Raw genomic sequence first — 15540 nt, forward strand, 5'->3', positions numbered from 1 at the left:
TCTGTTCAGCATTGGTCTCATGAAAACACATCATAAGTTGTTGAGTTGCCACAGTGACCTGCAGTTTGACTGACTGAAGGGTGCGGTAGGACAGGTTTTCACCTGCAAAATGTCAAAAACCCTGTAGCTGTGAACAGCAGTGGCTGCATTTATTTCACAAGCCATCAATCTATGAGGTCAACACTTTGAGTGAATGTTACTGTGCTGCTGAGCGCCTTCCTGTTTTACACATGTACTGTAAAGGCCTCTGTGTAACAAAGGCTGAAAGGGAGATAGAAAGGAAAAAGTGAACAAGTGTATGTGTCACAGATGCAGAATGCACAGAATTCATTTTTATTGGTGCATTGTAAAGTTGCTTTGCTTCCTGCAGGGAAGCTTGTTATGATTTAGACAAAGTATGTGCAGAAAACATCTGGCCATGAATGTGTGCGTGCCTGTGTGTGTGTCCCTTGTGCACAATGATAGACTGAACACATGGTGTGCCCAGCTGTCCCACATGTTCATGCTTGGATATGAATGTTTTGGATGTACCTTTCCTCTTGGGCATACAGAAATCAAACAAGTAGTTGTTTAGTCCAGAAAATTCAATCGTGTTTTCTAATAGTCAACATTATAAATGTGTCTCACATGTCTCAGTAGCTGACCCATGTGTGTGTCTGTGCACCCACAGGGCATTATTCGCGTATGATGGAGTGACCAACAAGCTCAAACTGGCTGACTCAGGAGGTAAGATCGACTGTCATGTGTTCTTCAGAAATGGAAATTTTGAATACCTGAGCGCCACAAAGAATGATGCTTGTCAGCTTCCTCACTTTGGCTTGAAAGGAATTCACATGTCTTCTTGCATTTAGTATCCTGTTTTTCTTTTGTCTCCCCCCCAACCGTCCTTTCTAACAGCGGGTGGTGTGGCAGAGCTGGCTGGGAAGTTTCACATATCCAAGCCGCAGTATGGATTGTGCAAAGTGGGAAGTGGGGAGACAGGAGGCCTCCGGATTGCTATGATCAGCTGGGTGAGTGGCAGACAGGCTCCTGGGGCTTAGCTCATGTAAGCTTGAGCCTATCATAACACACATACCAGCACAAATTACAGAAAAGCACATATATATATACGCTTTGCACATACACACGCAGGCGCTCACAGATTCATTTAGTTACAGCAAAAGTCATTTAGCAGCTCCAAGATAATGGGTTTAACATCTTAAGTCACCACATACAGACAAATCTATGCACTTATTAACCTGTAAAATGCCTTGGAGAAAATCCTAAGCTGCTTGGCTTATTCACATTCTATGGTTCTGTTTTGACACAGGCTTACTTGGCATCTGACATGTGGGAAAATGCTGAGAGAATGTGCTATTATGTAATTGTAGTAAAAGACATTTGTCAGACATTTGTGGGACACTTAAATGATTCAGAATGTTATTTTTACATAGAGTTGTAGCACTGTTTTAAACAGGCATCTTGCCACTGCCTGCGATTGGCTGAAACTGGCATAAAAATACAGTACATAAACTCTCATTATCCATTTACATAGTGATTGACATAATATTCGAGCTTTCAGTTTCTTCCAGTTTTATGAAATGGAGATTAGTCTTTATGACATCATTGCATATCCTATTGTTCTTCAGCCTGTCTTCCTCCTCTTTTTTTAGCCTCTTCAGAGAGAGGTATGAAATGAATGTAAGTGTCTACATCCTGTGTTTGTCCGTAGGTCGGCCCAAATGTGGATGAATACCGCAGGACAGAATGTGCCAGCCACGTTCCAGCCGTCAAGAGCTTCTTCAAGGTGCAGTAGATCAAGATGTGCTTCATCACTTATCATTTACCTTTGGATCTGACTCGTACTAATGCTCACTTCATCCACTAGTTTGTTGTGTTTGTTTGAAGAAAAAGTTTTGACTTCTGTTCTGTTTTCCCTGGACTCTAGACTTTGTACTCTCAAAATCTATATTTACACACAGTAGTTTACTTTGTATTGTTTTGAGAGTTTCCTGTCCTCAGTCCACTTCCTGTTCTATTGGTGTGTTGGTCCTGCGTATGATTGGTCTATCTACCATGTCACTACCAAAGGGAGACTGCAAAGTTATGGGTTGAAAGCTCCATTGTTTGTGGTGTAACTTGTGGGCAGATTACAAACTCAAGTGGTGACAGGAGAGACAGGAAGCAGAGAATATAGAGCTTACACTCAGGTGCATGTGTATTTATAGGAGCAACTCCATCCATCCATGTGTTAGCTGCAAATTCTCCTCTATCAATGTGCCCCTCAAACAGTGTTTATTTAGTGTTTCAATCTAACTAGGAGAAGTTCCGCTGACCTCTAGGTTTACTAGTTTCCAAATAAAGGCATCACCCAGCCAACTGCAGAAGCATCTGGGGAATGTTTGTTGTTTTTTTTTTTTGTCTCTCTTTTTTAAACAGAAAATTTCGAGTCTGGAATTTTGTGAGCTGCTGTCTGTAAACCCCTTACCCCTCAGTGAGACTGTGTATGTGTGTGTTCGTGTGTGCATGTGTGATCACCCTTGGGCCTCCGTACATTTTCATGCGGGATTTCAAAATTGTAGAGAAATGATTTCATGGTCAGTATGGATGGGGGGTGGGGGTGGGGGTGAAGAAAATTGTTTCTCGCTCTTTGAATTGTGGGAGAACAGTGACCTCTAACCTCAGCAAACACACACATGTATACATTAAGGCCTGTGACATGACAATGCAAATAACCCCTCGTCACTGCTGCATCTGCTAACCCGCCTCTCTGTGACTATGAGAAAAAAGGGGAACAGGAATAACTGATTTTAAATTAAGATCAAAGTCTTGTTCTGATAGTTGTTATCTGAGCTGAAACTTAAGAACTTGCAAATTTAATTTTACAATACTCAGCAGAGCAAACTAAGATTTATTAGTTAAAGATGACTCAGACTGGAAGAGAACATACTGCATCACCTTAAACCACGGACATTATAGCCAAGCATATGGAATGCATTTGCAGAAATATCCTGACCCAAAGACTGTGGTGATGATACATAACTGTGTTATCTCGTCCTCAACTTTGCCAGCAGACGTGACGTTTTTCACACTCTGTTAAAGCCACGTTACTGCCTTTAATAGCCTTTCCCATCAAGTACATTTTTCATGAACAAAAAAGCTTCTTTTTTTTTTTTTTTTAACTTGCTTCATATGCTGACAAAGAAGAACTAAAATATCAAGGGAAGCTTGTAAAACAGCTCAACTCTCTGCCTCATACCTCTGTCTGGGAAATCATCTGGGGTTGGTGTGTGATAAATTCTTGAAAAATGATTACGCACACTGGTTTGTTTTATAGTATATGTCAATGTTTGGTTTTTCCAGTAATGTGAAATTTCACAGCCACCCGGTAAAAATGAGTAGTCCCAGAAGTGACACTGTACACAGTTTCATATCATGTGTTTGTGTAGACCTCACAAGTATCTAATTTATCAAGAATTACAAGCATCAAATTGCTTCTATTTCAGACTCCAGATGTCGATTCTGCTTCTTATCCATGAAAAATTTGTGGCAACACACGGTTGATCAACCAATAAATAGTCAGTTAATTGATGAGTCTATCCTTGGAAAATGAATCAACAACATATTTTTCGGTTTAGACAGTTGACTGGACAAAACAATTTGTGATGGGGCATCAAGTGGCGCAGTTGGTTGAGCAGGCACCCCATATGCAGAGGTTAAGGTCCTTGCTGCAGTTGGCCCCGGTTCGAATCCCGCATCGGATGGCCCTTTACTGCATGTTGTTCCCCCTCTCTCTGACTCCCCATTTGCTCTCTCTCTCTCCTGTACTATCAATAAAGGCATAAAAAGCCCCCAAAAATAATAAAAAAAAAAAACAATTTATGATGTCCCCTTGTGCTCTAGGAATTTGTCAAAGGCATATTTCAATATTTTCTTACGTTTATTACATATTACATATTGCTTTACGAATTTTTTAGCTGCAGTGGTGCCTAAGAAAGCATCTCTATGAATGAATTTAGTCTCTCAGCACTAGTTGAAGGATATTTTTAGGGTAAAGGAGATTAAAATAGTGGGGTTGTAGATTGTTGCCAATATTATCACTATTGTCCACATTTAGCAGACAATAAACAGATCCGCAGCCTTTTATAAATCTGATCTCTTGAACTCATGATGCCGGGGTAACAAAACTACAGAGATAATCTACATACATACATTGACTGATGATGAAGAACTGGGGGCTCAGTTTGTTTGTTGTCTTACAATCTTGGCTTTTGTTGCCTTGGATACAGTTAGTAAAACTTTCCCTTGGCACTTTTTATTTGTTTGCTTTTGTTATTTGTTTCTTTCCTCCCTTCTTTCTTTCCCTCTTTTTTTTTTGTTTGTCTCTCTCTTCTGGCTTGCTATGCTGCATGTCCCAGCTGGAAGTGAGGGGGTTTTGTCAAGGCGAGTCTGCAACAGCAGATTTGGGTGTGTTACATAGTACACTCTAGTGTGGCATTAAGTTATGAAAACTAAAATATGAATAGGGTGCAGATGTTTCCATTGTTCTACATCGCCATTGAAATAATAGCATAGTAAAGTAGAGTTAGACCAGCTATGTGTGTGTGTGTGTGTGTGTGTGTGTGTGTGTGTGTGTGTGTGTGTGTGTTTGTGTATGTATGGGCATTAGATGTTAGATACTGTTACTGTGAGCTATGCATTGTAGGAGACGTGAAGTTGGACATGAGAGGATCTGATAAAGAGTAGGCAGATATGAGATAGTAGGCAGTAGAACTGGAGATAAATACACAAAATAAGTTTTGATAATAAAATCCATCTTCAGTCAATCAAATGTACGAAAAGTTTAATCTTATTTGACCACATGACTGCTTGGCACAAAGTTTTTAGGGTGTGGCAGGAGATTTGAATTGCAACAAAGAACAGTAGTTCTATTGTAAATAAGGACTAAAGCAACACATTTGGGTCAGGGCACTAAACCCTGAAGCACTTTGAATCATTCACATCTGTCATCTCGCCCTTACACACACTTCAGAACAGACTCTTTGGTTCATGTCAACCACCATAAGCCCTTTATACTGTATGTCTTATTTCAGCCAAGGAGCTCTCATTACAAAAGCAAATGTCATGACTTCTTAGGAGCATAATATGTGATAAATAGAACAAGAATATGGTGGGGTGTTTTTTTTGTATTTTGGTTTACAGTAAAAGGAAAGTAAAATCTCTAACAAAGTTAGGAAAAACAAAACTAAAAGTCAGAATTCTACATGCAAATAATGATATTTACCATAAGTATCCCATCTATCAAACCTTAATGGGGGGCACATTAGTATCCCCACATCCACCTACTGCCTCTCACAGTCTGAACAACTCCTGAGTAGGAGAGAGACTGTATGAAGCAGTTCGGTTCCAGAGCACAGAGACAGTTTGTGCAGAGTTGAGCCCAATTATAGCTGGAAAGTAACTCTCAACCTGTCACATCACCTCGAGCTCCTTTTCCTCCCAGAGAGTTTATATCCTTACACCCGTAGTGAATTTTCTTGCCAAGGTCATCAATGCCACAGATCCTAAAAAGATTGCGAATGCCTCCTATTTGAACACTATTTTGCGATTTTCCCATGAAAATATCTAGAGATAGAGCGTGGATAGGGGTGATGATGACAACTTTGTTTAACTAGAGCTGTTTACTATTGGAGATAATAACGGGATAGCAGTGCTATGAGCTCAAATAGAAAGAAAGCTTTCTGTTTGGCACTTGTGAAATCATTACATTGCTGCGAAACATGGGCCTAAAACTGCGTGAAAAGAAGAGGGAAGAGAATATTTAGGGCAAGGTGGCAGACTGAAGTGAGGGGAGGGGCTTCATTTAATCTCAAACATTTAGGATTTACATTTAAAAAAAAAAAAAAAAAAGGTTTCGTTTTGAAATGAGAAACCCCCAAGCATTTGAAAGCTGTCGAATGACTCCCAGCCATGATATGCTGTGAAAAGGTTTATGAAAAATGTATGAAAATAATAAGAGGTGTAAAATTATGTAAAGTATGTAAGGAAGAAAATATAGACACACGGACAAACATTTCTTTTTTTAAGAGCAAACTGTTCTGATATTGCAAGTTTGTCAATCTGCTAGTCATCCGCATACAGCTGTCTGAACTGTGCATGTTTGATAAAACCCATTTGCCCTGCTTTTATTAGAACCAGTCTGCATTTATTTTGCATATGAGCGATGCTGTTACTAACCCTAGTTTATGTACCTCCTCTACTTAATGAATCACAGTACATTAGGATGCAGGATTGGTGTCAGAACACTAGTAACAGTGATTTTCTGCACTTGCACTTGGCGAAACTGAACAGTGCACTATGCTATGGATTGTTGTTTCCGTGATTTTCCCTGGCAGCACTGTGGACTGCTTGTCTGGTCTCTCTCTGTTTGTGTCTCTGTGTGTGTCTCTGTGTGTGTCTCTCTGTGTGTTTGTGTGTGTGTGTGTGTGTGTGTGTGTGTGTGTGTGTGTGTGTGTGCAGTTGGCAGCCAGAGTGATATGGATTATACACTGTACTGACATGTATTATAGGGCACATTGAATGCTCTGTTCAGTGTCAGTGTCAGTGTTGTCACTCAGATAAAGCTGTGGTTTCCTGTTGGAGGCTGACAGACCTGGCCCTCCATCAACAAGCCTGGACTCACTCTCCATGGAAATTATTCTGAGGTCCTGGTCGCATACAAATGCCTGTGTACATACACGGACATGAGCCCATGCCCATCTGTGCTATAGAAAAAGCATCAGTGGAACACGATATTTTGTTCTGTGATTGAGAGATATTACCTGTCAATAGTCTTTTGTTCATATCTCTCCCTTGCTTGACTTCCAGGTATTGAGCAAGTGTTGCATATGAGGTCTGTTCTCGTTTTCTACCCTTTTTTGCAAACACACATGGTTTCACGCCCTCTTTTTCTCACTGTCGCTGTTTCAACCCCAACTTTTCATTTTTTCCCATCTCCCCCTCTGCTCTCCCTAACCATCCAAACCAATGCATTCCTGTCCTTACACTAAAGCCAGGGAGTGTTTTCATTCTCTCACAATCCTTATAAGTGAAGCCGTTGCACAACTGTTTGGCTCCAAGTTTGCATAACTCCAAGTCAGACCAAGAGAAAACCACCTGAGGGACTGTGTGTGCTTGTGTATGGATTTCTAGCCTTCGTGTGTGTGTGTGTGTGTGTGTGTGTGTGTGTGTGTGTTTGTGTGCGTGTGGCTGCAGTACAGTATGTGAGGGTGGATTAAATTCACATCTGTCTTAGTCTGTTTGCCATGTCATCTCTTTTCATTATATGTCCTCCTTGTTACAGGAAGCACATGTGTTCATTAGTGCAGAGAAGGCGGAGGATGTGACAGAGGAGAAGATAAGAGCAGAGCTCAGCAAGGCCCATGCCCATGCTCCTGCACAGTGGGTGAGGAGGAGCTCCAGGTCTGCTGACAAGGAGGAGTTAGTGGTGAGTCTCCTGCAATACCTCCTCAGTCCATCAGATGGAGGCAGAGACTTGCATAAGCACCTTGTGACACTAGTTAAGGTGGAAACTCAGCATTGCAGGTTACCTCTGCAGGGGCTTCAGGGTTTTACTTTTGATGCCAGTATGTTTATTCAGACATGCTTGTGTAAATAATGAAAATAAAATGGCATTTGAGAGGGTTTTAAACATAGTTATTGAAAATGATACAGTATAATACAGTGACCTGAAAATGCCCCTGTATACATCAGTGGGAAGTTTAAGAAATTTGTGGCTCTGTATTCACTGTTCCTTTGTTTTTTCTTATAGGGGACAAACTACAGAAAAACCAATGCTGCAATGGAGATGAGACGAATTAACAGAGACTCCTTCTGGGCACGTGCAGAGGTATGCTAATGTAGCATTTAATATACATAATTTAATATCCTATAGCTGTGTGATTACTGCCATTTACATTTGGAAAGTGACTTGAAGAGGGATATTTTTATGCCTCCCCGCCGGTGCCAGCTGCAACTGGATGTATTACGATGAATTATTCTTGAGGGAATATCTTCAAATTAGGTACAAACGTTCACTTGGACTCAAGAATGAATTAAAAAGATTTTGATGGTGAAAGGTCAAAGTCACTGTGACTGAAACGTGTTTTTGGCCATAACTCTATTATTCATATGCTAATTATGACACAGTCTAAACACAAATGTCTAACAGGATAAAATTGTGAGGTGTTAATTGTAGGTTTTATTTGAAAATGAAATGAAAGTACAATATACTGTTGTCTCACATTGTTACCCTTTGCGTGTCAGCGTGAAGAGGAAGAAAGGAAAGATGAGGAGAGGAGACGAGCAGCAGAGGAGAGACGGCGCCTTGAAAGAGAAAGAATTATGAAGGAAAGAAGGGACGCAGAAGAGAGAGACAGAAAGATGAACGAAAAACTACAGATGATTGAGGAGCAGAGGTTGGAACAATGTCTGCTTCCTGTCAGTAGTGCCCTCTAGTGGCTGTATTTTTCTATGGCCTGGAACAACAAAGTTCATGGAGGTCCACAATAAATGCACTGAACTTTTGACAATGATTTTTGGATAACAATAATAAAATTGAGCTATTTCATTTGCTTTTCTGTTTCACAGAAGAAAACAGGCAGAACAAGAAGAAGAGCTGCGCAGAAAGGAGAAAGTAAAATGGGTGAGTGACAAGAATTTCATATCTTTTGCATATAAAATGATGAAAAGTCCCTCTGGCAAAAGCAAACCATGTTTTTGTGGGTTTTAACTGGATGTTAACTAGCACCAAACGCTATGAACAGATTATTCCATTACTCCAGTACATGCAAACTTACACTGGCTGCCTGTTACATTCTGCATTGATTTTAAAACTCTACTTATCAACTTTATAGCATTAAATGGCCTTGCTCCAAATTACATCAAGTACCTATTAATCCCCTCCCTGCCTGGGCATTCACTTAGTTCAGTGGATGGAGCGCTGTTGGTTATTCCGGGGTCTTGGCTAGTGACTAAGGCTGTGGAACAGTCTACCTATCGATATCTGACAGGCAGCATCATTAATGTCTTTTAAAACTCTTCTTAAAACATGCTTTTATCGGAAAGCTTTCATGAGTGTTGTATATGTTGTTGTGCTTCATTTTCCCACTATGGACAATTTATATATTCATATAACTTCATTTCTTTGGTTTTTTTGTTTGTAATTCTTGTTTTTTAATACCCCCTTTTCTTTTTTGTTAAGCACTTTGTAACTTTGTTAAAAGTTCTAAATAAATAAAGTCTATTATTTGGCTTGTGGCTTTGGAGTTGGGTCAGACAGGCTTGAACTCATTTACCCCCCCATGAAAGAACTGGATTGACCGTGGGGTGTGTGAGGTCTGACTCTAAATCTTTAATTGTCTCAGAGGACACTATAGCTGACCCTTTGATCCATTTGTCTGCCACAACATCTGCTGATGTGCAGAGACTAATAGATTGCCTGCTGCGTGAACAAAGACAACAGTGGATTGATTTAAATTTACAGGGTAAAGTGGGTTGTATACCCACTGCTGATAATTCAGCTTATAAGAATATAACTAACACAACTGATAAGTCCTTCATCATTTTAGAGCCGAGCAAATGAAACTGTCACTGAATCCTTGTCACACACTATGAATAGTCGCTATGCATATAAATCACAACACATAAAATAGCAACACGCGACAGACTTCTTTACATTTAGCATACAATTATACAGTGTGCTGAATGTACAAACACTTGTATGCATAGGTTGTGCATGCTTGTGCATACCATGTGTGAAATACCAGGTGTTATTGTAGAGTAAGAGAAAAATCTCTGCTTTGGAGGTGGGCTGTATGTACGATCGTGGTTTGGAGGAGGTGTTCCTCACTAGGGTTACAAAAGTAGCTCTGGCCTTTACTCGAGGCTGTCTCAGAGCTTGGATATGAGTGCACACAGCTTACAGTATGTCTAAATTTTGTTGTGTTGATGTCGGGGATGCCTAAGGGAAAAGCTTAGTTTAGTTCAGTGGGCACTGATTTCTGTACTATAAGAAGGGTTTAACGTCAAAACACTCACATTTCTCACTGTTTGAAGTCTCAGGTTTTGTTTTCTCAGCTATGTCAAACAATTCTATTTTAAATGAAGAGATTAAAAGCAATAAAATGTGCGTGTGAATGTGTACATATGATTGCTGCTGTGTTTCTGCACTGACAGGAGCAGCAGCAGAGGGAGCATGAGGATGATATGAGGGCTCGTCTTAGAAGGAGCGAGTCCATAGAGAAAGCAGCAGTAAGTGAATTCTTAGACTACTATAAACCTACAGCTAACATCACTGGATATTACTTTAAATTTGCACTTCGTCAAAGACCTGAATGGGCCACACATTCGCCATTAGAGTGCTGGATTTTCATGAAGTCTGTTGAATAATTTAAGTGTCCTGCTTACATTGACTTATTGTACATAAATGGATCTGTAGGAGGCAGCAGCATTAGTGTCCCAACGATCCATGAACCCGAGGGAGTTCTTCAGGCAGCTGTCATCGTCATCATCACAAAGTCCCACCAGCCCTGGATCCTCCCGCACTGGTATGTGGACGTGTGTGAGCTTAAACAGGCAGTAATGCCACCACTCGAAGATCTAGATGAGTTTTTATGGAAACTCAAGGATCAGCCCCAGATTACAATGCAATTTTTGATATACAATATGTATTCTCTCAGTGTCTGAACTACTGGCAAACTGTTTTCTTTCTCTCCAGGCAAACCATTCAGACGATACCAGCGCAGCCTGACAGACACAGCTTTTATCTTCTCAAAGGCAGAAGAGAGCAGGGCGTCCTCCCCTCGCAGTTCTCCACTGGTCTCCCCCTTCTCCCGGCTTCCTCCCTCACCCATCTACCGTGCCATGTCTCCCCCCACGAGCCCTGATTTCCGCCCTGTCACCTCTCCACAAAGGCCCAGAGCACCCATGTCGCCGCCCACATCACCTCTTCGTCCTGCTCCTCCACTTTCAGCCCTGCCCAGTGTTCCGCCGACTAACAGCCAAGCTCAGGCTGTTGATGAGCCCAAACCTCCATCACCTACAGAACCTTCAGCGCCTCCGGCCTCACCTAGCCTCTTGGCTTTCTTGTCCCCCAGTTTAGTACAGAACAACTCCTCTCAGTCACACCCAGAGGCCCCACCCCCAAATACCCCGACCCAGCCAGAGCACTCAGCTTTCTGCTTTGAGCCTGGTCTACCTCTACAGGCTCCAACTGCACCGCTTCCTGAGAGACCACAGCCAAATACAGGTAGGGTGGAACATGACGCATTGAAGTATTATTTTGGGATCTGATTATATAATGTCATTATTTGTCTTTTTTTTTTTTTTAAACTAATCTGTGGAGTTTTATCACAAAAACAACAAAATGCCCATTCAGGGTGAATCAGTGTTAAAGGGAGTATATTACTCTGCTTATTTCTCATTTGTTTGCCAAAGACATTAATCATTTGACATTAAATAATGGTTGTTAGAAATTTTTATTACAGGCTAAAATGACTTAGATGCTTTTGCCAAAAACTACTCCACATACTCCAGACTGTCTAAAGCAGCCAAGACATATGAATCAGAGGTCTGTTATACAGAAATGACAGAGCTCAGAATAATTTTACAGTCCAGTCACAATTAAATATTCCTAAAATAACCACATATACTCTTAGCAATGCCAAGCTCAAGTGAAATGTGCACCCAGACAACCTGGCTTTTGCATTCTTTGTAGTTCAGTTTTTCTACCACAGACATACAAAACCTTCTTAAGTACTTTTACAACATGTAAACTTATCAAATGTACTGTAGTTTTGTTTCATTAATGATATAAATTTCCAATCTACAGACCTCAACACAGCCACTCACGTGCACACTGAGCTGGTCTCAGACATTAGCTACAAAGTACAGGCTGTACTGGTGGAGGAGGACGAGGAAGAGGATGTAGAAGAGCACGAGGAAGATAAGGGGGTAACACAACCAGAGCCATGTGCTGTTACCACAGAACCAGTCCAGACTGAGGCAGAGGAGCAAGAGCAAGAGGAGGAGGGAGAGGAGAAGCAGGAGGAAGAAAAGGAGGAAGAGGAGGAGGGTTTAAAACAGGAAGCTGAGCCTGCATCACAGGAGGAGCCAGTGGAGGTGGTGCAGGAGGAAGATGAGTCAAAGACAGATGGAGAAGAGAATGACCAATCAGAAGACAGCCAGGGCGCTGCTGAGCCTGCTGAGCCTTCAGAGAAAGAAGAAGAGTCAGCAGTCATAGGTAGCCCTCGTGTTCTTGTATGCTGTCATTTTGTCTTGTTTAACATTTTATAAGGAATATTATTACTGTACTGTAGCTGTCTAAAAATGTAACTGGCATTTGATAAAATGGTACACGATGACAAAAGACTACAACATGATCATTATTTCAGATGCCGAGCCAGTTTTTCAAGAAATCAAACACGAGGCCGTTATCCCGTCAACCAATGGGATTACGAATGGAGAGGACACACAGGAACAGAATGGCATAGGTTTGGCAAGAATTCAGTAACAATATTGTAACACATTCAGACATTCGTTCTCTGTGCTGCTTGGACTGTGTTGATGAATGCTTTTTACTCTTGTCTTCCTCAGAGCGATCTTTGAGTCCGTCTGACACAGAGCTCAGCTCACCGGAGCTGGCTGTGTGCTATGATTTTCAGGAGGAGGATGACGTCACAGAGGATAAGGAACAGGAGATCTCAGAAAACGGACAAGAGGTACTGCCTCCACAAAAACACAAACTGTACTAGTACAGTGTCTTGCACTAATTTGTTTGGAAATCTGTTGTTCTTTAAAAAAAAATGTATTGTAGACTGTATGGTTCCTTCCTCACTGGTGAGGAATATTTTAAATAATTATATATAAATAAATATGATTTATTTTTAATAAATCCCCCAATAAGGCAAAAAAAACAACAATTTTATTAGTCAGTCAGTACTCTCTGACTGCCCTACACTGTCTGTGGAGCTCAGCCCCAAAACCATTGGTTCCTAATAAATATGTAGATCTTTGAAATTGGGTCACAAACATATAGTTTCATGTTTTAAAAAAAATCAGTTGTCAGTCTAAAGGCATTATTTTCACTATTATTTCGTTAATAGTTTTTGGACAACTACTGAGCTTTATTCCACAGAGAAAAGAGATACATCTGTCTTTGGCTACACAGATAAATTCTTTGATAGTTCGGGAGAGCCTCCTCGTGGGATTGTTGACAATAAGACAAACATAGAATAGTGTCTAATCTTTTAGATTAAAGTTCATATGAAGAAAGTTTCCATGAAAATGGTTTTGTTTTCCTTGATTCTGTCATGAGAATTTTTGTTAAACAGGACATGTATTTGATGATTACAGCCTTTCTTTGAATCCATTTTCCCCTCCACCTCAGGTTTTAGCTGAGCGACAAATGTGCGTCCGAGCTCTGTATGACTACCAAGCAGGTAAATTGCCATTTAGAGGATAATCGCCACGCATGTTCACATAAAGTGCCTCCACTTAAAGTAATTACACTGTGATTAGCGGGTCTTCACCATGTTATCTTGCGGTTCCCACAGAGGACGAATCTGAGATCTCCTTTGAACCCGGTGACATCATCAGAGACGTGGAAACGGTGGACAAAGCCTGGTGGAGGGGTTGGAGCAAAGATGGCCGTCAAGGCCTGTTCCCTGCCAATTATGTGGAGACCATATAGAGAGACAGACATAGAAACACTAGCGCACATACACACACAGGCACACACACAAACACACATACACACACAAGAGACATACACTAGCACACACACTCAGGGACACCATCTCCCCTTACGTTAATGCATGTTTTTACCTTAATCCTCCCACTGAATCTTTGTACTCTCTATTTTGTAGAAAGGATAAAGAAAAAAATGTGACTCTCTGTTTTGATGTTTTTGAAGAAAACAAAATATTCTCACAAGTATGCAGAAATTACCCAGCCTCATTTTCTTGGATAAAATAGCAAAGACCTTTTTCCTGGACCAAAATAACTTATTTCCTTTTGAGATACAGTAGGAATGTTGGTGGGAGGGATCAGATCATGATGACAAATGATCACAAACTTGCTTTTCTTGTAAGAAACACAAACAGATTTTTATAGTGTATAGTCCTCTTTTTGATCCACACATATAACAAGCATTCCATTCTGCTCACCGTTTGCTTTGTGTGTTACATTGCTAAAAAAAATAATTTACTGCTCTTGACTGGTATACTGCTATATAATCAAGATTCATGTATCAGACATCATCTTATAATCATCTTCCTGTTTTTTCTGAGTTGTTCTGTAGCTGTGTATTTGTTACTGACAGTCTCACAGCACATTTTAATTACCCAAACCAGAACAGCAGCATAACTAAAGATAAACAAGCAAAGGAAAAAGGCATTGCATTGACACCTGTATTTCTCTATCATTATCACTCTTTGGATGGGCTGTAGCCTATTTTGTTCATATGGTGACAAATCTCCATAGATTTTTTTGACTCTGTCTCATCTTAATTTTTCCTAGATTTGAAGAAATTAAAACACTGTGTCGACACACAGATGATACAAATTTTTTTTTTTAAGTTTTAATCTTCTGTAATGTCTTAATTCTCTACGCTGTATATAAGAATGTATAAAAAAAAAAAGTCAAAGATTTTCTCTTTTTCTATACTTGGCTTGTATGTTTGTATGTTGTATGCTTGTTTGATGGTATATATGTTCTTTGTATTTAGTCCAAACTTACAAATATATAGCTTCTACAAACTCGAACTGCCTCAAAATGTTTGTCTCCTGCTTTATTTCTCACATTCGTTTGTTTTCAACAAACAGAAACTGTAATGGATATTATCATTATTATTATTAACAGCTTTTCTTTTTTTTTTTGAGCGTCCACATTATTTCAAATATTCATTTATAGTGTAAATATTTTATGTTAATGGGTGCAGTGTTCTGCTTGTTTGAAACATCGGGAAAAATAGGTGTTTTCTTTCTTTTAAGAATGACGCTGTTTCTGAATAACAACAAATACATTTTGCAGGAATTATACGTTGTGCAAAATAAACTATAAATAGGTCAGGTACATAACTATTTATGAATAAACCATAAAAATTAATGAATACAATTTTCATAGTTCAGTTAATATTGCTATAGACACACAAAAGTCTGATTTTGATTATCTGTCACGCAACAAGACAGATGAGATGAGATGTAGGCTCGATGAGAGCAGAATATATAACTTTTCAGCCTAAGTTTTGATTTTATTGGAAGAGTATGCATTAGTAGCATCTTTTAATATTCAAGTTTCATGAGTAAACTTGATTCCAATAATGTGGTGTACTTATTGTGTTTATATGGATTGACTTCCATGTACTGGGTAGAAAAAAAAGAAAAGAAAAAAAGTTGTGTGAACTGTAGTGCTATAATTACACCTATAGGTGGAGACATTGCCTTTTCCAATTAGCCAGCAACAACCTTATTGAGACAGAGCTCATTGAAATGAACAGATTCCTCAGGACAAAAGGAAAAATAT

At 40.0% G+C, this 15540-nt stretch overlaps 1 protein-coding gene across 2 annotated transcripts in view; it reads left to right on the forward strand.

Annotated features, from left to right (window-relative positions):
* si:dkey-40c11.2 (drebrin-like protein A) overlaps positions 1-14780 on the forward strand; it is a 31802-nt gene extending 17022 nt beyond the window's left edge. For both annotated transcript variants that reach the window (XM_056376560.1, XM_056376559.1), the window contains 15 exons: positions 671-726; positions 898-1010; positions 1712-1786; positions 7322-7465; positions 7790-7867; positions 8284-8435; positions 8608-8662; positions 10195-10269; positions 10457-10565; positions 10736-11266; positions 11849-12259; positions 12411-12509; positions 12613-12737; positions 13406-13457; positions 13572-14780. In XM_056376560.1, coding sequence (XP_056232535.1) covers positions 671-726; positions 898-1010; positions 1712-1786; positions 7322-7465; positions 7790-7867; positions 8284-8435; positions 8608-8662; positions 10195-10269; positions 10457-10565; positions 10736-11266; positions 11849-12259; positions 12411-12509; positions 12613-12737; positions 13406-13457; positions 13572-13708 — 2212 coding nt within the window. In that variant the 3' untranslated portion in view covers positions 13709-14780. The remainder of the gene's footprint in view (positions 1-670; positions 727-897; positions 1011-1711; positions 1787-7321; positions 7466-7789; positions 7868-8283; positions 8436-8607; positions 8663-10194; positions 10270-10456; positions 10566-10735; positions 11267-11848; positions 12260-12410; positions 12510-12612; positions 12738-13405; positions 13458-13571) is intronic.
* The last annotated feature ends 760 nt before the right edge of the window (positions 14781-15540 follow it).

The sequence above is a fragment of the Seriola aureovittata genome, chromosome 5 (genome assembly GCF_021018895.1).
Source record: "Seriola aureovittata isolate HTS-2021-v1 ecotype China chromosome 5, ASM2101889v1, whole genome shotgun sequence".
NCBI lineage: Eukaryota > Metazoa > Chordata > Actinopteri > Carangiformes > Carangidae > Seriola > Seriola aureovittata.